General features: G+C 38.8%; 4 protein-coding genes and 1 long non-coding RNA gene across 5 annotated transcripts in view; 2 read left to right on the forward strand and 3 right to left on the reverse strand.

The window, feature by feature from the left end:
* LOC134797793 (potassium voltage-gated channel protein Shaw-like) overlaps positions 1–4,015 on the reverse strand; it is a 404,836-nt gene extending 400,821 nt beyond the window's left edge. The window contains exons 1-2 of the mRNA XM_063770162.1: positions 3,880–4,015; positions 110–259 (exon numbers count right to left, since the gene is read on the reverse strand). Coding sequence (XP_063626232.1) covers positions 110–259; positions 3,880–3,923 — 194 coding nt within the window. The 5' untranslated portion in view covers positions 3,924–4,015. The remainder of the gene's footprint in view (positions 1–109; positions 260–3,879) is intronic.
* A 1,369-nt stretch (positions 4,016–5,384) lies between these two features.
* On the forward strand, positions 5,385–7,723 carry LOC134797797 (uncharacterized). Its single transcript, XM_063770165.1, has 3 exons — positions 5,385–5,555; positions 6,724–6,812; positions 7,441–7,723. The coding sequence occupies exons 1-3, from the start codon at positions 5,447–5,449 to the stop codon at positions 7,654–7,656; spliced, it is 414 nt and encodes a 137-aa protein (XP_063626235.1). The 5' UTR covers positions 5,385–5,446; the 3' UTR covers positions 7,657–7,723.
* A 1,704-nt stretch (positions 7,724–9,427) lies between these two features.
* On the reverse strand, positions 9,428–12,440 carry LOC134797784 (cysteine-rich venom protein 6-like). The gene is made up of 2 exons (XM_063770152.1): positions 12,338–12,440; positions 9,428–9,756 (listed from the first exon to the last, which is right to left on the reverse strand). Exons 1-2 carry the CDS (start codon positions 12,423–12,425, stop codon positions 9,509–9,511), a joined length of 336 nt encoding a protein of 111 aa, XP_063626222.1. The 5' UTR covers positions 12,426–12,440; the 3' UTR covers positions 9,428–9,508.
* Positions 12,441–14,535: 2,095 nt separating this feature from the next.
* LOC134797371 (serine protease inhibitor swm-1-like) lies at positions 14,536–19,634 on the reverse strand. The gene is made up of 3 exons (XM_063769592.1): positions 18,876–19,634; positions 15,375–15,554; positions 14,536–14,747 (listed from the first exon to the last, which is right to left on the reverse strand). The coding sequence occupies exons 1-3, from the start codon at positions 18,952–18,954 to the stop codon at positions 14,536–14,538; spliced, it is 471 nt and encodes a 156-aa protein (XP_063625662.1). The 5' UTR covers positions 18,955–19,634.
* Positions 17,592–18,422, forward strand: LOC134797300 (uncharacterized). The gene is made up of 2 exons (XR_010145066.1): positions 17,592–17,712; positions 18,304–18,422. It is a non-coding gene; the product is annotated as an uncharacterized LOC134797300 (long non-coding RNA).
* Positions 19,635–21,705: the final 2,071 nt, after the last annotated feature.

Below are 21,705 nucleotides of genomic sequence, written 5' to 3' on the forward strand. Positions count from 1 at the left end.
CCAGGATGCCTATCAAAGAAGTACTTGTTGAGCACGGGGTCGTAGTTGGTAAGCGCCTCCGTTCGCAGCAACAGTATGACTCAAAACTCTCAACAGTCTCAACACTTGCCTGTAGTAGTTGAGGACCTGCGCGAACACGCCGGGGTGCCGGTCGAAGAAGTACTCGTTGAGCACGGGATCGTAGTTCGCGAGCGCCTCCGTCAGCCGCGACAAACGGGTGGCGGGGATCTTTTTCAATGTCGCTTTGTACGTCTCGTATCTGCGAAAAAAGTTTGTTTACGTTAATGTTTACAAAGGTCAGTTTACTCATTCTAAAGATACACCTCTAATGCCTATTAATTTATATAAAAACCTATTTAATTACAATTTAATTTACTGCCAAAGTTGTTATAAGCCTTATAAAGGTAACAATTAATATAAATTCTCCACAATCTCCAACTCGAGAGCCCTTCCGAAAAGGGTAAAATATTAGTTATTTGCCGTTTCATTTTATCTAAGTTGCATTACAGACACAGACAGAGTAAATTATAGAATACTAAGCTTCTCCCCGCGACTTAGTCAGCCTAAAATGATGATGATTGACAAAAACTATCCTATGTCCTTTCTCGTGGCCCAAACTATCTCCATATTTTGTCCAAATCAGTTCAGCGGTTTAAGCGTGAAGAGGTAACAGACAGACACACTTTTGCATTCGTAATATTAGTATGGATTGACACCCAAAATATTTTGTAGCGTCTTCCGTAGTCCAAAGGCACTAATTTTGTAGCGTCTTTGTCATCCAAAAAGTTAACCGGGTAGAAGGCTTGGTTATTGGTCCTTCGAACCAGAATGGGCTTAAAGGATGACTCACGTTAGACCGGGCCCTGTCCGGGCCGGAGCTTCCGGTGCTTACTTTTCTATGACATGACAGGCGATCACGTGATGCTTTCCATAGAAAACGATGCGCCGGAAGCTCCGGCCCGGACACGGCCCGGTCTAACGTGAGTCATCCTTAAACGGGCCCACAGATTACCAGTTCGCCGGACGATATCAGCCTGTCAGTTGTTCGGAGCTGTCAAATTTTGCGTTTAACTGTCAGGCTGATATCATCCGGCGAACTGGTAATCAGTGGGCCCCTTAAGGCTGTTATGGCTATAAAATTATTGCGTAGGTGGAGACAAATAAACATTCAGTTTATGGATCGTTAATATATGTCGGTTAATTAGTCTGTGGGCCACAGATGAGCAGCTAGGTCACTTGGAACAGGCAGTTTTTTAATATAAATAAATTAAATAAATATTATGAAACAATATTAAACAAATCAACTTAACCCCACAGCAATTGAGTTTCCTGTGGGATAAGGTCCATAACATTCGGTTAGGTGTATATGTTCATATAAGGCTAGTATTTTTGTAATACTAGACATATAATAGATAAATAAATATAATTATATTCTTGAATACACAGAAAACAAATAATTGCTATAAGCACACAAATATATGGCCTTACTCCCGAGTCGAACCCGAGCTTTCCAGCCTTGAATACAGGTCCCTACCTACTAGGAGGCGGTTTATATGCATGCATACAGAAGCTGAATGCATAAAAAAAAAACTTTAAAGAATTATTTTTAATGGCTCCTTTAAGTACCGAGTGGTTAGATTTTACATAATAGATGCACCGGATATTCGGTTACTATTCGGTATCCCGCCTATCCGGCCCTTATTTTAATATCCGCCGGAAATCGGATAGTTAGTAACTTTGCTTGATTTCGGAGTAAACAAATTGGATTTAAAACAACGGTCACGGGCATAATCGTAGGTATCATATCATATCATATCATTTATTCCATTGTAGTCATGTTCATTTGTACATTTTGGTCTTAAATTTGGCAAGTAGATACATGATACCCTGCTAGGGTGTACAATATAGGATTTTAACTTATACCTACATAATTTTAATTACGAGAAACATTAAATGTCAAAGTAATAAATAATGATAAAGTAAGACTAATTCATGCATAAAAGATATTCACATAATCATTAATAATCATAAATCATAGTCGTACTCGTTTATATTAAAACATTCCACTCACTTAATGCACGCGCACTCATTTCGAACATAGAAATTGTGTCCGCGCGAACATCCACTACGAAACAGGTCAAAACCTGCAGCATGCGCGCCTGAAAAACCGAAAACCGAATATTCGACCGATGGTTAGCCCGAACATCCGGTATCCGGCCAAACAACTATCCGTTGCATCTCTAATTTACTTGTGTAAAACACATTTAAAAGAAATACTAATATAAGTACTGTTTAATAACAAAACTTATAAACTATTATTAAAATTAAGTATAAACTAAATAAATTAAATCTAATAAAACAAATAAATAAATAAAACTCACCCACCTATCTACCACCTAAGAAATATTATACCAGACAAACTTCACTGCACCCTCATAATAGTGCCAGCTCGAGCTACGCGCTACGAGCGTAGGCGTGGCCGATAACACAGAAAACCGTATGTAGCGAAAAGCGCCTACGAATAGAGAATTCGCCTAGGCGGGTCGCAGGCAGAGTAACGGCCCGATTCGAACTTTAAGATACGTCAATTAATAGATTTAGAAACGATATGAATTTATCTAATTCATGTGACGTTTCTTCAAACAAAAACGTCACTTTTGACACGAACACATCTAATCCATATCGTTTCTAGATCTATTAATTGACGTGTCATAAAGTTCGAATCGGGCCGTTAATGTATTAAATAACAAGAAAGGCTGCTGATTTTGTGGTGTACATAGTTTTGACCTGGATTAACCCTTAATCACCGGAAATCATCCTTTAGAGTAGGGGTTGGAAGTTTGTTTCTAAGTATAATTAATTGTAAATTAATATTTATTTAGCCCCCGAATTCGTCTGCGTATAACTTTTTAATCGTACTAAACTCTGGTCTACCAGCTACAATTTGTGATACAAGTTACTGTAGGAATGCAATCTGTTTTTAGGGCTTTAAAAAAAAATAACTTACATTTTTTACCGCACTAGACATTTTTTTAATTTGGAAAAATGAGGACAAATGTTTTACTCTCCTTTGCTGAATAATTATTATTGTTGACGAAATTTTACGTAATTACTGATAAGTTACTTATAGACTAGCCTAAAGGGACCCACTGATTAGCAGTCCGCCGGACGGTATCGGCCTCTCAGTTGTTCGAAAACTGTCAAAATTTTGTTCTAACTGACAGGCCGATACCGTCCGGCGGACTGTTAATCAGTGGGCCCCTTAAAATAGCGAGCGGGTTCAAACCCCGGCTCGTACCAATGAGTTTTTCGGAACTTATGTACGAAATATCATCTGATATTTACCAGTTGCTTTTCGGTGAAGGAAAACATCGTGAGGAAACCGGACTAATCCCAATAAGGCCTAGTTTCCCCTCTGGGTTGGAAGTTTAGATGACAGTCTTAATATGTTATGGTCAGATTTGTTATTTAGTCACAAGAGGACGTAATGATAGTTTGAAACAGATTAAGGACAAACATAACTTCCTGGCGCAAAAACAGGGCATTTCGGGGGTTTTGTCATGTATTTTGTCATTTTTACGACATCTCACAATAAGTCTACGAATATATTATGCTGAGATGTTATGCTTTATGCTTGTTGTCTTTCCTATCAGCCAAAGATTCAACTCTAGGTACGTAATGTGTAAAACATAATCTTATTAGATTATTACAACAATAACAAATGCATGTTAAAAAGCCGCAATAATTTGGTTTTATTTTTTCAATTTACATAACGACCTCAATGAATGACTGCTCTGGCAAGAGTATCCGACTAAGAAGAAGATATAATAATTATTAGTCAAAACATGACAGCATTGGACCTCCTGCATCTCAACCCACCTGATGCCACCAACGTTCAAAATAATCCGATTCTCGCCATCCATGGCGGTTCACGCACACAAACACATAACAATCACAACACGTTTCACAGCCTCACTACGTCACTAATAATCTTAGCAATAGGTCAACCTTTTAACTGAGGCATTTGGTCATTATGGTCAACCCAATGGAGGTTTGGCTGCATGAAGCTGTAGTAAAAATGTAACATAACCTAAACTAGTTTTAGCCCTTTACTAGGAAACCGCGCAACTTTACCAAACACCTCAGATAAAGTAAACCTATACCTTAAGCTCACGACACTCGCGAATGTCGAAGTTCGCGAACGCGCCGCGACGCGACCGCCGGCTTAGGCGGGCGGGTTGGCACTGATCCCTGAACCCCCCACCTGGGTGCACTGCGGTCTGCGCCTTGGGTGTCTATTTGACATGTCTGTCTGTAAACTAACAAAGTTAAGGATTTGGTCAGTAGGTAAGCCAGTTAATACAGCATCTATAGAGGATCAACGCGTGGATGTTTTTCTGTTCTCCGTGCGGAAAGCGTCAACTTTCGACGCGCTGCGCTAAACGAAGTTGCCGTTTTCCGGCTCCGTCTAAGGGCGGTTTCAGACTAGCGTATTTTTACGCGCGTATACGGTCGTTTCGTTCGGCACACGACCGTATACGCGGTTACGCGCGCTACGTTTCGCGCTTCAAAAATCCGGACGCTCGTTTTGGGGTTGGCCCCATGGTAAAAGTTTTTCAGTATGACCTATATATTCACCCCTCAGAGTTTGGTCAGAGATAAAATCCTGTCTATAAGTGTTATGGCGTACGGATGTAGTGCACAATTGTGTTCCTTCGTATTTTCTCGGAACGTTCGTATTTGTCATGCTACTTCAGTCAACCTCAGTACTTTTTGTACCGAGACTGACTGAAATACCACGAACCGTTCGTACGTTTTCGTGAAAATACGAAGGAAAATAATTATGCACTAAGTACTTAGATCTGTACTTAGCTTACATGCTTTTGGTTCTGAACCCCTAGTGTTCATTGGATAGCGTCACAAACGTTCGCGTTTGCGTTATGTCCATTTTTGCATGGGATTTTGAACAGCGCGCTAAGCGGGACGTTTTGGAAACTCAAAATGGCACTCGCAAACGCATACGTCACGTCACGCTGTCGAATTAAATGTATACTCGATAACTTATCATTCGACAATGACACACATACGTTTTCTCAAATATCCAGTTGCAAAAGATTATCTATAGATAACATTACTTCACTCTGTCACCTATAAGAGGAAATCCAACTGACATCCGAAAAGATAAAACATGATAAAGAATATCGCATCTCTATCACTTTGTAATAACGTCCATTTTGCAATGGCTCCTTATTCGGTCGAGTTCAAAAACATCTATACAAGCCAACGTACCTAAAATATGTTAACACGACCTTATTATCAGTGTTTTAGATGCGTGTATATATATATATGGAACGTTGGCTTGTATAGATGTTTGTAAAATCGATTGTAAAGTGTTCGTTCGTTCATCTTATTGGAATGTCAGTATTGTTTTACTGTTTGTCGCAATATGTTGGGGAGAATAATTCTGGTGGTTTTGGCTGTGGGTAGTTTGGGTGTGACGTCATTGCCCCAGACTTATGAGACGAAGAACTTCAAAGTCGGGATCGAATATGACCGTAAGTACATAGTTTAGTGAGTATACAGGGTGATTTTTTTAAATGGGGCAGTAAGGACCGGGTGTGGTCTGTAACACGCTCAAATAACTTAACTCCTCAAACGATGACACTCAATACTGAACTTTTAAAAATGATGAAGTATTCTAGACTTCCTATTTATTTGTCATAAGCAGTGATCGTACATTTTCCAGCATTTTTAGTGCAGCAGAGGGTGCTAACGGAATTGGTAAAGATAATTTCAACTGAAATGGTAAATTAAGGTTAATATTAAAGTAATTAACGCTAATTAATCATTAGGGTTGAAATTATTTATACCAATTCCGTTAACACCACTCCGCTGCACCGAATCGATTCGCGTGGTGTTAACGGAATTGGTATAGATAATTTCAACTGAAATGGTAAATTAAGGTTAATATCAACGTAATAAACGCTAATTAATTATTAGGGTTGAAATTATTTATACCAATTCCATTAACAACACTTCGCTGCACCAAAAATGCTGGAAAATGTACGATCACTGCATAAGTATAGTTAAATATTATCTTCAATGTATGCTGTCATTAGTATAATTTTTGACGTTGCTTGTCACGCTTTAAACATAACAAAATTCGCAATACATTACGTCTTGGAATAAAACTTAAAGTGTGTTAAAAATCAAAATACAAGTGTTTCAGTTTTTACTTTTTGTTACAGTTAGTTTCAGGAGTACAGCCTAAGTTTTAATTTTTTGCTCGTGTTACAGGCCACATGTAAGGTATGAGTACGTAACAAACAAAACGATAATGATTAAAAAACCCGACTAAGTACGTTTTTTGCAAAATTAAATCTATGCATAATTTTGCCATCATAAACTATATAATAAAACATAAAATCAAATTAACACCTCATAAACCAAAATCGGCTCAATAGTTTTAACGCTACAAAAATATACCCAGACACATAGGTACATAAATTAATACGTACATAGGTACATTTAAGTTAACGTTAACTAAAGTTTTAACCTACATGTTACCTATGTTTTAATAAATAACCCTTCCCCTCGTTGGGTTAAAAAAACGCTAATAGACCAAAAAAACCTGCGTCTTTATGGGCCATGCTCAAGCATACAAAAAAAATACCTTAAAATTACCTGCGAATGAAGATTAAACTATTACCTTCATATTTTCAGATTCTCTACCAATGGTCGGAGGGTCCGACCGCTACCGCCATCGCAACAATTACGACCCGTTCTTCGTCACTGTCACCGCCACCGCTAAGGTAATTATTCCATTATTACCTATAATGTTTAATAATACATCTCCAATAATAATAAATGATTTCTGTTTTCAATATATTTTTCGCTCTTGGCGTACCTATTACCGCTTGATTGCAGCAGTTTCTTCGAGCTACAATCAGGTAGATATATCGCAAAAATATAATATATATTGAATTATTGATCAATACTTATTGTATATTTAACCAGCTGACTTATTGTATATTTAACCAGTTGATTAAGTTGAAATAGGGACAGCAAGAACTATGAAGTCCTAATATAACAATAATAGCGTTTTGTAATATTTAAAACTTTCGCGCGTTGAACATCACATATCACTTAGCTCACATTTATAGACGAGTCCGTCTATAAATGTGAGCTAATATGTAATTGCGTTTTGATTATAACTTAAAGATATAATTAACTACTGATGCTTAGGATGTTTATAAAGGCATTTCACGACGAAATTACTGAACGAGGATGTTTGACTTTAATTTTAATGTCAATATCGACTCCATGGTTCATTATAATCTTACAGTGCGATGAAAACTTCGATGCCTACTAATGACTATGGGATTACAAGCTGAAAAGTCAAATCGCGCTTATTTCATACAGTTCTCCGTTCTCTTTCAGAATAACTACGTAATATCCTACCTCGAAGTCTCCGCCACAGTGGACGCACTAGGCGAAGTGGATTTCTGCGTGACATCGGGTTCCACAGGTTCCAGAAGCATGGTGTTCCGACTGTCGTCGAACCGTTCCGAGTTCCTGTCTTATTCGTACCTGGCGTACGGAATACGAGAGGACGAGTACAAAAAGGTGACGGCTGTGTCGTGTGGCGGGTGCTAGGTTAGTTATAGTTAGTTTCGTTTTTGAATACAAAGAAATACATGTTTGATTCAGCAAGCAGAAATTAACAAAAAAAATCAAGTTAACTATGACGTTAAAACGACTGTGCTTCTTTTAATTTTTAACAAGCTTTTATTAGGTCGACCTGTATGTAACTAACTATGTATTGGAATCTAAGGTAACTAATTTAACCATCTTCCAAGGACCGTAGCGTCATGAAAATTGGCAGCTGTATGTAGTTCTGATGACAATACAATAATATGGTACTGTCGAACTGATCTGATGATGGAGACAGGAGGTGGCCATAGGAACTCTGTGATGAAACAACGCAACCTAATTGTGTTAGGGGTTTTTAGAATTGTCTCGATGAGTATTAGTTGTCTGTCGTAAGAAAAGTACAGTCAGCGATAAAAGCTTGTACCAAAAATGAAATTTTTGCCAAACACTTGTTAACAGACAGAAACGTTTGCGAACGATGCTATTAAGCTTAGAATAAATTTATCCAGAGGCCGTGAGTTCAAGTCTCACCAAGTCAGTAATTTTTCCATTTTTTTTACTGCACTTCTTTCTTTCTTAGAGTTTTTTGTGGCAAAAAAGTAAAAAGAACCGGCTAAGAGCTGAGCATGTCGAACCATTAAATTTTGTTAACAGAGCCATCTATGATGATACGCATGAACTAAATACAAACTCATGTTACCTGCAGGAAAGCTTGGGCCAGCGATAGCTGAAAGTCAGCCTATCGGCATTATAATTCAAAGCGTAGTCAATAGATGGCGTTTATTGTCTTAATGTAGGTTTCATTCTTTATTTCGACAACAGATGGCAGTACCAGGTACGATTAGAAATAACCATGAACCAAGTAATTTTTTTTTCGTTTAAATTCGTCTTTAATTTCGTTTGGAAGAATAACTTTTGTGGCTAATCCTTCTTCTTATTTTACTTATCGTTTATTCATTTAATTGGACTAAGGTCCATTCTCCAGGATTAGTTAGTGTACCTACTTATGGAATTTGAAATATTATCTACATTCCCTCATTTACAATCACTAAAAGAGTGCAAAATATTACTTAGTTCCATTGCAGCTAACCTTAGATAAATTAAATACTGAAATATTCAATATTCTTAGTACACATTTGTATTGTATTGAATATTATATTTCTCACCACACCAGCTGGCAAAGGCCCCTCTTGAATGTTCAAAAACTGATAAGTAATAAAGTTGCATTTTATTCACAAGTGAGGCTAAGTAATCAAATGTAAATTTTGAGTTATTTTCTTACGATTGCTGGTTAAAATTATTATTTTGAATGATAAATATTTGATAACATTCATTTTGAGTTGATTTGCTTTGTGTATGTTTTTGATATTTTACAGCCATTTTTCACTCGGTGGAAAAAATTGTTTAACCCTCGTGCCTTAAAACCAAAATATTTAATAAGCTCGTTATAATAACTAGATTTTTTTTGTTACAGATGGCTAATATCATAACACTACCAATGAAAAACACCTCTTCGATCAAGTGCAAACATAATATTTTAACATTATGTATAATATTACTCCAGTTGTGTTTAATTAGATACAAGTACTTATTCAATATTTTTATGTATCATTTAAGTAATACTATTTTCTATTTCAAGCAAATAAAATAAGTGAAAATGTTTTTGAAGTATTTATTTTCATTGTTCAGCTATTTATCTTACTTTAAGAGTCTTATCAATAATGCTAACTTTTATCTATGGATCCGTTACACAAAGTGACGGTCACACCGTAATTATAACGAAGAGAGATTATTTTACATATAAGTACCTACATAGTACATACTATAATTATATGAAATTCTTAAAGAAACTTGTCTACGGTTTGGACAAAGTCATAATTTTACTAATAATGTCCATGTACTGCTTGAGCGCCCCATCAGGGCTTGTGCCATTTCCACACTTGTCCACACTGACGCAGTCCCCAAACCCGTCGCGGAGCAGACCGGGTGCGCAGACACAACCGCCGGTGCACTTCTTGCTGCAGATCGGGGTGGGGTTGTCGCAGGAGGGCTCGCAGGTGGCTAGGCACAGGTCGTAGACCTCGTTCTGGTTAAGACATGGTTCTGGAAGCAAGAAATAACTTCAGTTTAGTGAATCCCATCTTCTCCATAACAGCATGCGATTTCTGCCGCGGTCGATAAAACAGCAATTTTAAAGGCTTTGATATGGGTAACTCTCTAGAATTCCTATTTTTAACCGACTTCAATTTCATAGAAGGAGGAGGTTCTGTATTCGGTTGTGGCTATCTTTTTTTTTTTCTATGTACGTTCACCGATTACTCCGACATCCGTAGTCCGATTTGAGTAAATCTTTTTTTGTTTGAAAGGAGCTACCTCCAAGTTGGTCCCATTTTAATTTGGTTCTGTTCTGATGATGGGATCTATGAGGAATTGAGGGAACTCCTCAATTTTTAAAGGCACATGCATGGTGTTTTGGGCGTTTTCTTAAGCAACTCGAGCATTTTCTCCCGAAAACCACCAATTTGATGAAGTAGACCTGATGATGATGATTATTTTGATGATAATGATGATGATTTCTTTAAATGTAGGTATGTTCAGCGATTAATCCGGCACCTGTGATCCGATTTGAGTAATTCTTTTTTTGTTTGGAAGAAGTTACCTCCAAGGTGTTTCCGTATTATTTTTGGTTCTGGTCTGATGATGGAATCCATGAGGAATTGAGGGAACTCCTCAATTTTTAAAGGCACGTGTTAAGTAATTTCGGGGTTTTCTAAAGTAACTCGAGCATTTGCCGAAAACCACCAATTTGATGTACTGCAACTGTAGCCTTACAACGAGTTTGACATTGACATATTCGCTAACGTCTTATGCATCTAAATGTAACTTTTTATGAATCTCGCTCACACTAAGGTTAGTACAAGCGAGATGCATAGGAAGTAAGTTACACACATGCTAGCGAATATATCAATGTCAAACTCGTGGTAAGCTTGTAAGGCTACTGATCGGGGGTTAGGGTTAGGAGTTAAGGGGTCAGGGATTAAGGGGTCGGGGAATGGCGGTTGAAGGGTTGCTGGTTCAGAATCGAGGGGTTCCTGGATCAGGGGTTGATGTTCTGTGAGGTTGAGTGATCGGGGGGCTGAGGGATTGGGTCAGTGGCGGGGCGGGCGGATGGATTTAGTTGACAGGAATTATAATTTCCCAGACGGACTCGAGAAAATTCCTGATTACATATTTACTAAAGTAATAGGTACACGAATTTAGTGTTAAACATGATCTTGTTTTTCATTCATGCGTCGCGCTCTTAACAATGCGTTAAAACTAAAAATGGAAAAATAAAAACTTTTTACAAAAAAAAGCAAACCGACTTCAAAAAGGATGAAATAAAATATTATCCTTTTTGAAGTCTATGCATTACCAACTGATATGTTTGAAGTCAGTGCCAAGTCAAGTAGTAACAATACCAGACAAAAATAATCAGCTTTATGGCTATAAATCCCACTAGAACTGTACTAATAACTATTATAAATGTGTAAAGAATTCTGTCTGCCTCTTTGTCGCCTTTTCATAGCTAAACAACTGAACCGCTTTAGATGAAATTTGGCAAGAAGGTAAATTCCTTGAATTGTTTTATATTTTGAAATGTAGTCCTCTGGATAAGGGACGGGAAATAACTCAGTCCCAATCCCACACTTGCGTGCTATAGACTGTTCGAGCATTAGTAAGAAATGCTCTTTAAAAAATACGACGGCAAAAAAATGCATTTATATTTACACTAATGTGCCGACAAACATGGTACTAGACTGCGCCAAGAAGGTTTGATCGTGTGTTCTGAGGTGTGTTCTTAGGTCCAGTCGACGTCAATGATATGTTTACACTTTTGCACCTTACTCCTTTGTAATAAGGCAAAAAGTGTTAACATATTTTTAACGTCGACTGTACCTACAGAAAGTACGTTCATTGTCGTCGTGTAAGGCAATCCAACGTAGGTAAATCCTTATCGAATTGCACCAAAGTCATGGTATGCTTAAAAATTGGCTTGGCACCGACTTCAAACATATCAGTTGGTAACGCATAGACTTCAAAAAGGATAATATTTTATTTCATCCTTTTTGAATCCGGTTTGCTTTTTTTTGTAAAAAGTTTTTATCTATTTCCTATAGATGCTTCCGTCCACTATTATGAGACACAAGGGTGAGAGCCTAGTTAGGATAGGATCATTATGACAACTAATCTCGTTAAACAAAGTTTAATTCTTCATCAATCTTGCTCAGCACTCTGATACAAGCAGCAGGCCTAATATGGAAATTATGGATTTATCCACGTGACAAAATATCCGTCACTTTTTAACAGAGCGCGATTGAAAGTGACGGATACCGTTTTATCACGCTGTCACGTAGACAAGAACGACCATCATATATATCCGTACAGGATAGAAATAAGAAATTTGCAGAAGCAACTCATGTAGATCATTCCTTGATGAATACTGTTCTAAGGTACCTTGAAGAAGCAAGTCATGTTATAAAAAAAAAATATATACAAATCCATCATTCATGTTGGTAACTTACCAATTGGACATTTGTCGTCTTCTGATCCCTGACGTATCCCGACTTGAAGAAGCACCCCATACTACAAGCTAGACCACAGTTTAGACTCCAAGTCATTACAAGACGTTGTGTCTACTTACCAACAGGGGAAACTGGGCATTTGTCCAACGTCACACATTTGTTCGTCTTCTGATCCCTGACGTATCCCGACTTGAAGAAGCACCCCATACTACAAGCTAGACCACAGTTTAGACTCCAAGTCATTACAAGCCGTTGTGTCTACTTACCAACAGGGGAAACTGGGCATTTGTCCAACGTCACACATTTGTTCGTCTTCTGATCCCTGACGTATCCCGACTTGAAGAAGCACCCCATATTACAAGCTAGACCACAGTTTAGACTCCAAGTCATTACAAGCCGTTGTGTCTACTTACCAACAGGGGAAACTGGGCATTTGTCCAACGTCACACATTTGTTCGTCTTCTGATCCCTGACGTATCCCGACTTGAAGAAGCACCCCATACTACAAGCTAGACCACAGTTTAGACTCCAAGTCATAACAAGACGTTGTGTCTACTTATCAACAGGGGAAACTTGGACATTTGTCCAACGTCACACATTTGTTCGTCTTCTGATCCCTGACGTATCCTGACTTGCAGAAGCACCCTTTATTGCAGGCTAGACCACAGTTTAGACTCCGAGTCATTACAAGCCGTCGTGTCTACTTACCAACAGGGGAAACTGGACATTTGTCCAACGTCACACATTTGTTCGTCTTCTGATCCCTGACGTATCCCGACTTGAAGAAGCACCCCATATTACAAGCTAGACCACAGTTTAGACTCCAAGTCATTACAAGCCGTTGTGTCTACTTACCAACAGGGGAAACTGGACATTTGTCCAACGTGACACATTTGTTCGTCTTCTGATCCCTGACGTATCCTGACTTGCAGAAGCACCCCTTACTGCAGGCTAGACCACAGTTTAGACTCCGAGTCATTACAAGCCGTCGTGTCTACTTACCAACAGGGGAAACTGGACATTTGTCCAACGTCACACATTTGTTCGTCTTCTGATCCCTGACGTATCCTGACTTGCAGAAGCACCCCTTACTGCAGGCTAGACCACAGTTTAGACTCCAAGTCATTACAAGCCGTCGTGTCTACTTACCAAGAGGGGAAACTGGGCATTTGTCCAACGTCACACATTTGTTCGTCTTCTGATCCCTGACGTATCCTGACTTGCAGAAGCACCCCATACTGCAGACTAGACCACAGTTTAGACTCCAAGTCATTACAAGCCGTCGTGTCTACTTACCAACAGGGGAAACTGGGCATTTGTCCAACGTCACACATTTGTTCGTCTTCTGATCCCTGACGCATCCTGACTTGCAGAAGCACCCCTTACTGCAGGCTAGACCACAGTTTAGACTCCGAGTCATTACAAGCCGTTGTGTCTACTTACCAACAGGGGAAACTGGGCATTTGTCCAACGTCACACATTTGTTCGTCTTCTGATCCCTGACGCATCCTGACTTGCAGAAGCACCCCTTACTGCAGGCTAGACCACAGTTTAGACTCCGAGTCATTACAAGCCGTCGTGTCTACTTACCAACAGGGGAAACTGGGCATTTGTCCAACGTCACACATTTGTTCGTCTTCTGATCCCTGACGCATCCTGACTTGCAGAAGCACCCCTTACTGCAGGCTAGACCACAGTTTAGATTCCGAGTCATTACAAGCCGTCGTGTCTACTTACCAACAGGGGAAACTGGGCATTTGTCCAACGTCACACATTTGTTCGTCTTCTGATCCCTGACGTATCCTGACTTGCAGAAGCACCCCTTACTGCAGGCTAGACCACAGTTTAGACTCCGATTCATTACAAGCCGTCGTGTCTACTTACCAACAGGGGAAACTGGGCATTTGTCCAACGTCACACATTTGTTCGTCTTCTGATCCCTGACGTATCCTGACTTGCAGAAGCACCCCTTACTGCAGGCTAGACCACAGTTTAGACTCCGAGTCATTACAAGCCGTCGTGTCTACTTACCAACAGGGGAAACTGGGCATTTGTCCAACGTCACACATTTGTTCGTCTTCTGATCCCTGACGTATCCTGACTTGCAGAAGCACCCCTTACTGCAGGCTAGACCACAGTTTAGACTCCGAGTCATTACAAGCCGTCGTGTCTACTTACCAACAGGGGAAACTGGGCATTTGTCCAACGTCACACATTTGTTCGTCTTCTGATCCCTGACGTATCCTGACTTGCAGAAGCACCCCTTACTGCAGGCTAGACCACAGTTTAGACTCCGAGTCATTACAAGCCGTCGTGTCTACTTACCAACAGGGGAAACTGGACATTTGTCCAACGTCACACATTTGTTCGTCTTCTGATCCCTGACGTATCCTGACTTGCAGAAGCACCCCATACTGCAGGCTAGAGTGACTAGACCACAGTTCAAGGGCTCAGGGTCGGTGCAGGTGCGCGCGCAGGCTGTGCCGCAAGCGAGGAACTCTTCGTTGGCTGAGCAGATTGGATTGGTTTCTGTGAAGGATACAAATGTTAAGAAATTATTACTAGTGGCTTCGGGGTGAAAGATACGTAGTGCTCAATTTACAATAATATTAACTTTGATGAACTGTTTCTGTTTCATTGGATAGAAAATGCGACCATGCTGCTTTTTCTACAACTGAGGAACACTCCAAGATCATTTTCCCTGAAACGATTTTGGAATCAGTCAAACCTGAAATCCCAAGTTCAACAGCTTTTATAGAGAATCTGATCGAACAACAAATTTGCTGTAGAACATAAGTACTTGGATGCAATATATTATGAAGGCAATGAAGTTCGGCAATGCATAATATTTGTGAAACTTCAGGAGTATCGACATATGATGTTTCGCATAAGGGCCGTATACGCATATTTTGTGCTATCATGATGGTATTTATTATTTAGAAAAAAAAGTAAAAATGTCTTCTTCTTCTTCTTTCTCCTGGCTATGTTCCCATATCACTTGGGGTCAGCCCTCCTCGTACGTTTTCGCCACAACAATCTTTTTTGTGTAGTCCCTGCGTCTACATTATTAGCTTTAAGATCTTTTTCGATTGTGCTCTTCCAGGTGGAAAAAAAAGTAAAAATGTAACTCATAAATTTGAGAATCTTCTAAAATACCTCCAATGCACTCATCAGCGTTAACACACACTCCAGTATCGTTCCTCAGGAAGCCAGACTTGCAGAAGCAGCCCTCGATGCAGTCATCAGAACAGGTGACAGGAACCGGCCCAGGGTTTGAGCAGTTGAAGGGGCAGGCAGTGCCGCAGAGGAGATATTCCTCGTTTGGAGGACATTCTTCTAAAATGGGAAATTTTGTTTGAATAGGAGTAGAGAAAGCGGTAGACTGAGAACAAGTACAGTCAGCTGCAGAGATAGGTAACTGACATGAGCCCCAGTTGATAGTGACCCTGAGTATGAAGCCGATGGTCCTAGGTTGAAATTTGGGTAAAATATCTGTTCCAGTCTCAGATGTTTTCCATCCCTTACTTCTTACTACTTCTTAGTACTACATATAAATCCACATAACGTAATTTAAACCAAAGTTTAAACTTAAGTACATCTAAGTTCAGGAAATGTTAGAGGTGGTCATGTTAAATTAATTGAAAATTCTAAACTGCTAAATCTAAAGGATGGCACTTATTTAAAAAAAATACATAACTTTGACTTCCATCATAAGAAATGCCAAGTTTGATTCATTCATTCATTAATTCTTTTAAAATTATGGCTTCAGCCCATTGGGGCTATTTCGCCAGTGTCAAGGTCGTAGTAGCAGGGTAAAACGATTGAGATTGTACGGTTAGTACAAGACAGTGTACGGTGATTTAGCTCTTGTAAAGCGATAGCGGGCTTTACAAGAAACACGTGGACAACCGGCCGTTGACTCCAAAATGATGGTTAAACGTGCTTCAAGATAAATTCTCCATTCACTGCACACTACCACATTAGTTTACTGTATAATAGGCTATCGATATTACACTTTAAACAATATTAATGAGCAAAAAACAAAGCAATTGATCCCGACGCGTGCCATCAAGATGGCGCTCGAACCGGAACTCCCCAAGTTTGATTTACAAAGAGAATTTCACGATCTGTCTTCGAAGTACCCACGTAGCTACTAAAGTATTTAACGATAACGACAACCAGAAACTTCCACAGATTTACGAGAAAAAAAACAAACGACCACGAGAAAAGATCCATCGAGCGTGAACAGCAGACCAGAACTAATCAGTCAAAGTGGTTTTTACTAGCTAATTGAATTCTAAATGCACAATTGCTTTGAATCGTAGTTTATGATTGTCGATTGAATGCCGTGTTGTTTTCAAAAAGAGTAACTAGCAGTGTGTATTTTGACCACTCGTGAGATTCCTAACTTATGCATGATAAAAATCAAACTTTGAATAGATAATAAAAAAAATAGATAAGTAATATACTTAAGTTTTATAAAAAAAAACTTTCCTACACTCGGGATCAATGAAAACCGAATTTGACATGAGTGACTCGTTTCCAATGCTTTTGAGTTTATAATATAAATTTTCTGGTGCTGTGTCGTAAGCGTCAAATTATTTCTGGTAAAGATGTGGTTTATCTCTTTACTTGTGGGGTATGCCTCTGGCGTGATGTTAAGTAAGTACCTTTAAGCTTATACTCGTACGTCAATGAGATTGAAACTTTATTCTTAGAAGTCCTATATATTTTGGTGATTTAATACACGACCCCAATATCACCAGAATAACTCTATAAATGGAATATACCCCATAATATACCCGTTGAAATTATTTCAGCACACGACTGTCCGTACGGCGAGAACTACAAATCGTGCATGTTCTACGAGGAGTACACTTGTTGGACGAGTAACGACCACAAAGTGAGGAGCAGAACTCCAGCTAGGAAGCTCGACCACTGCTGGGGCGGCTGCGTTTGCAAGTAATCATTAAAGCTAGTGCTATCTCTGTCACTCTTAACTATAGAACTACAAATCGTGCATGTTCTACGAGGAGTACACATGCTGGACGAGGAACGACCACAAAGGCAAAACTAGGACACCAGCTAGGAGGCTCGATCACTGCTGGGCTGCTGCGTTGTCAATTTGCAAGTAGGTACTAACAATAATTCATCGGTCATCATATGTTAGCCGAAAGACGTAGTAAGCCACAGAAGAGTTCTGTACGACGAGAACTACAGATCATGCCTGTTCTACGAGTAGTACACATGTTGGACGAGTACCTACCACAAATCAGAAGTAGAACGCCCAGCTAGGAGGCTCAACCACTGCTGAGGCGGCTGCGTTTGCAAATAATCATTAAACCTAGTGCTATCTCGGTCACTCTTAACTATAGAACTACAAATCGTACATGTTCTACGAGGAGTACACTTGCTGGTCGAGTAACGACCACGAAGTGAGGAGCAGGACTCCAGCTAGGAGGCTCGATCACTGCTGGGGCGGCTGCGTTTGCAAGTAATCATTAAAGCTAGTGCTATCTCTGTCACTCTTAACTATAGAACTACAAATCATGCATGTTTTACGAGTACACTTGTTGGACGAGTAACGACCACAAAGTGAGGAGCAGGACTCCAGCTAGAAGGCTGGATCATTGCTGGGGCAATTTGCAAGTAGGTACTAACAATCATTCATCGGTCATCATATGCTAGCCGAAAGACGTAAGCCACCAAAGATTTCTGTACGATGAGAACCACAGATCGTGTATGTTCTACGAGGAGTTCACATGTTGGACAAATACCACCACAAATCAGAAGTAGAACGCCCAGCTAGGAGGCTCGGTGCGGTTTTCTCAAGGGGCTGCAGTATCTATAGAGTTAAAAAAAGGAGTGTACCTACGGGTTTTTAAAGGGTGAGCAACGCGCATGTAACACCCTTCAAGTTGCACGTGTCTATAGGCTACGGCGACCGCATGCCATCAGCGGGTCGTGGTATTTAAAAAAAATCTGTTATCGAGGTTATTCGCGGTCACGAACATATGTATTGGTATTTTTAAGTAAGTATGAAAAAAATACAATTACCTATATACATTTTAATATTTGGTTTCAGGCATGAAACGGTACGAGCTTATCCTGACGGACCATGTGTGGCAGCATACAGCTGCAGAGACCAATACTTCATGAAAACCCTGGCTAAGTTGCCAATGGACTTTGTTTATTTTAGATAAACAGTATAAACACATACATACATACATATAATCACGCCTATTTCCCGGAGGGGTAGGCAGAGACCACGGATTTCCACTTGTTACGATCCTGACATACCTCTTTCGCTTCCTTCACTTTCATAACATTCCTCATACACGCTCGCCGGTTTAGGGTGCTCTTGACCTGGCCTTTCTTCATGATTTCCCCGATCTGATCAGAGAAAGTCCGCCGAGGTCCACCCCTTCCAACTCCCACTTCCACTTCTCCTTTATACACTCTTTGTTAGCCTTCTTTCACTCATTCCTTCTATTCATCCATCCATTCATTTTTCTTTTCATTTATTTTAGATTAAATAAAAATTTTAGTTTATTTACCGCAGGTAATTAAACATATTTAACTAGTGAAACCTGTTCAGTATTTGGATTCTGACATAAATATTCATATAAAATAAAAGTTAACAACAATTTAACTTACCTTTGGCAATGTACACCCCTACCACTAGGGTAACCACACAACTGTAAATAAAAACAATATTTCCCGTGAATTTCGACATTTTTCAAAGCGACCTGTTTCAGTGATGTTCAGAGACAGAATAACAAACCAATTTTAGTGCACTAGGCTGCCAAATGACCTTTTTCTGGTTGAATGGATATCTGGTGTGTAAAAAATGTGACATCCTTGAATCGTCGGTGCGTTAATGTAGAGCAAGATTGAGCAATTTAATTGATGAAGTGTTTCGCAATGTTTATTGTTTGTAAAAACTATAACAAACAATAACGGGGTGAATAGAACCAAATCTAAATAATTTAAAACCATTGCGTTTTTTAAATACTGATTGAAAACACACAGCCAAACCCATGGAACAGGGTTTCTTAAATTTTTGCAGACACGGACCATTTTCGCAATTTAAACTATTCCACGGACCCTGGTAAAAAAAGTATTTTAGGAAAAATTTACTTTTATTATTAGTTTCATTACACTTTAGGCCTCGTCAAGTTTACTACAATATTTCCTAATAAGTACGTTTACAGAAGGTAACTGACCTACTGTAGATCCTTGATAAATTACGAAGGACCCTTAAGGGGTCCGTGGACCCCACGTTAAGAAACCCTGCCATCGAAGGTAGGACCTTGAAATATGAAACATATTCTTCGTAAATAAAAATTTACGTTAAAAAAAAACTAAAGTTCACCGAAAACAGTTTTAAAACCGGTACAACCATGGTTCGATATAAACCGTAATATAATACATTGGCAAACACCGTATGTTTGTGCGTCACTCAATCAGGTTAAAGTGCATGGAAGGGCTACTTTACGAGATTAATACGTATACAACGGTCGTATTATGGACTATGGAGAGACATTCGGATTTTGAATTGATATCTGCCTGAAAATTTTTTTTTTTCTCAAGTTATGGTTTCTTTATTGCTCCATCCAATAACAATTAATAAAATAAAAAACTAAAATTAAAATCTGAACTAATCTAAATGAAAATAAGAATTTGGCATTGTGCCAAAGATGCTGGCAGCATTCCCTCGCTGAATGGCAACACTAATGCGCTGCGAGAGAAAGCTGTCACCAGTAGCAGCTTTTTGCACAGTAATTCGTCTCATGAATTGTAGGTAGGTATATTGGTTTGAACTAGATGCACTAGAAGTGTATACAGTCAGCAGCAGAAGTTGCTAAGCGGGCCAGGTGTTCAAAATGATCTTGACGCAACTTTATTGTTGAGAGAATAAGAGCGTGTCAAGATAATTTTGAACACCTCGCCCGCTTAGCAACTTCTGCTGCTGACTGTACTAATATATCGATAATGAATATATTGTGTTGATAATTAAAACGCCGCTTTAGATAATGGAGTGAAATTAGACTGTAACAGATAGTTACTTTTGAACGCGAATTGTAAAAATACTTTTGGCGCGCTGTTTTATCCACTAATATTATATGCTGACTGTACCATCTCTGTTTCGTTGCGGGTAAAAATATTTTATTCTTGAACAAAAAACAACGACAGCGGGCTCTATTTATCCCACGAAAACAAACAAATATTTAACAAATTTAATAACAAACACGGGCCAAACTCAATTAACATGCCCATATATCACAGCTGCAAAAACACCACAATGAAAACTGCATTTGGCTTGCAAAACTCTGTTGTGTATAAATTTGCATAAAAAACCTTGTGTAAAACATGAAAAACAGAGGTACTAAAACATTTCATAATTAAATTAACGCACCTCACAAATGAGACGACGTAAAGCGTCCACTATGGCAGAATTACATCAAAGAAATTGTAAAAACATTGTAACAAAACTGCATCTAAGTGGAGAAGAAACGAGGATACCAACTTTATTAAAAACTGCTTTTAATTTATTATCGTTAAAAACCATTTTTTTTTAACTCGTAACATCTTGTTTTCCCTGGAAGATATAAAAACGTTTGTCACATATATTTTTATTGAAGTGTTTTTAACAGACTAATTTTACAAAAATGAAAGTATAATCCTTACAAATGAAGTACCTTTGTAAAAATGAACACATAATAATGCAATCATCATCGCCTTACCTTGTTCAGTTTGTATTTATGACTATGTGCGATAAATATCCCGACAAGTATGAAATATTTCTTACCACATCAGTTATATAATTTGGAGGGAAGCATATACTTTGATGTGTCAAATAAGAGTGTTATATGGAAATTGGTCATACATATATCACTATTAAAAATATCCATATAATAATCGTCGTATTTTGTTAAAAAAATCCAAATTCCTTCCCTGTTATCTAAATTCAAAGCCTCTTATTATTCCTATAATAAGTCCTGATATTTGATAATCTACTTTATTGTATGAAAAACGATTATTTCATTCCGCCATCTTTTGTCTTCTCAGTCAAGCAAATCGGCACTCTATTGCATCTAGGTAAATTTCAATTTCCTTTGTTCTTGCAAGTACCGGTTTTTTTTTAGGTAAATTTGAGCTTGACCTTTATACGCATGTATTAAGGTTTGTTATTGCTTAAACGAAAGTTTAAAATAAGGAAACTACAATTTCCCGGTGACCGAAGAGCTGGCGGCTACCTCGCACAACGTATCAGCATTGCGATACAGCGAGGAAATGCCGCCAGCATCCTTGGTACAATGCCTCAAGGGCCTATTTTAGATTTAAGCTAGTTATTAATTTCGTTTAGTAGTACCACTGTATATATATTGTATTTCCCGACTAGATTGGAGTTACCATGATGAAAATAATATACATATGTAGAAAATACTTAGTTTTTTGGATTATTAGGTAGGCAATGTGATAA

This window comes from Cydia splendana, chromosome 15 (genome assembly GCF_910591565.1).
Source record: "Cydia splendana chromosome 15, ilCydSple1.2, whole genome shotgun sequence".
NCBI lineage: Eukaryota > Metazoa > Arthropoda > Insecta > Lepidoptera > Tortricidae > Cydia > Cydia splendana.

Coding starts and splice junctions, on each gene's coding strand:
- LOC134797797 (XM_063770165.1), top strand. CDS start 5,447: ATGTTGGGGAGAATAATTCTGGTGGTTTTGGCTGTGGGTAGTTTGGGT. Junction 5,556..6,723: donor AGTCGGGATCGAATATGACC/GTAAGTACATAG, acceptor TCATATTTTCAG/ATTCTCTACCAATGGTCGGA. Junction 6,813..7,440: donor CTGTCACCGCCACCGCTAAG/GTAATTATTCCA, acceptor GTTCTCTTTCAG/AATAACTACGTAATATCCTA.
- LOC134797784 (XM_063770152.1), bottom strand. CDS start 12,425: ATGGGGTGCTTCTTCAAGTCGGGATACGTCAGGGATCAGAAGACGAAC. Junction 9,757..12,337: donor ATGCCCAGTTTCCCCTGTTG/GTAAGTAGACAC, acceptor TCTTGCTTCCAG/AACCATGTCTTAACCAGAAC.
- LOC134797371 (XM_063769592.1), bottom strand. CDS start 18,954: ATGTCGAAATTCACGGGAAATATTGTTTTTATTTACAGTTGTGTGGTT. Junction 15,555..18,875: donor AGGGGTGTACATTGCCAAAG/GTAAGTTAAATT, acceptor TTCCCATTTTAG/AAGAATGTCCTCCAAACGAG. Junction 14,748..15,374: donor CGCTGATGAGTGCATTGGAG/GTATTTTAGAAG, acceptor TATCCTTCACAG/AAACCAATCCAATCTGCTCA.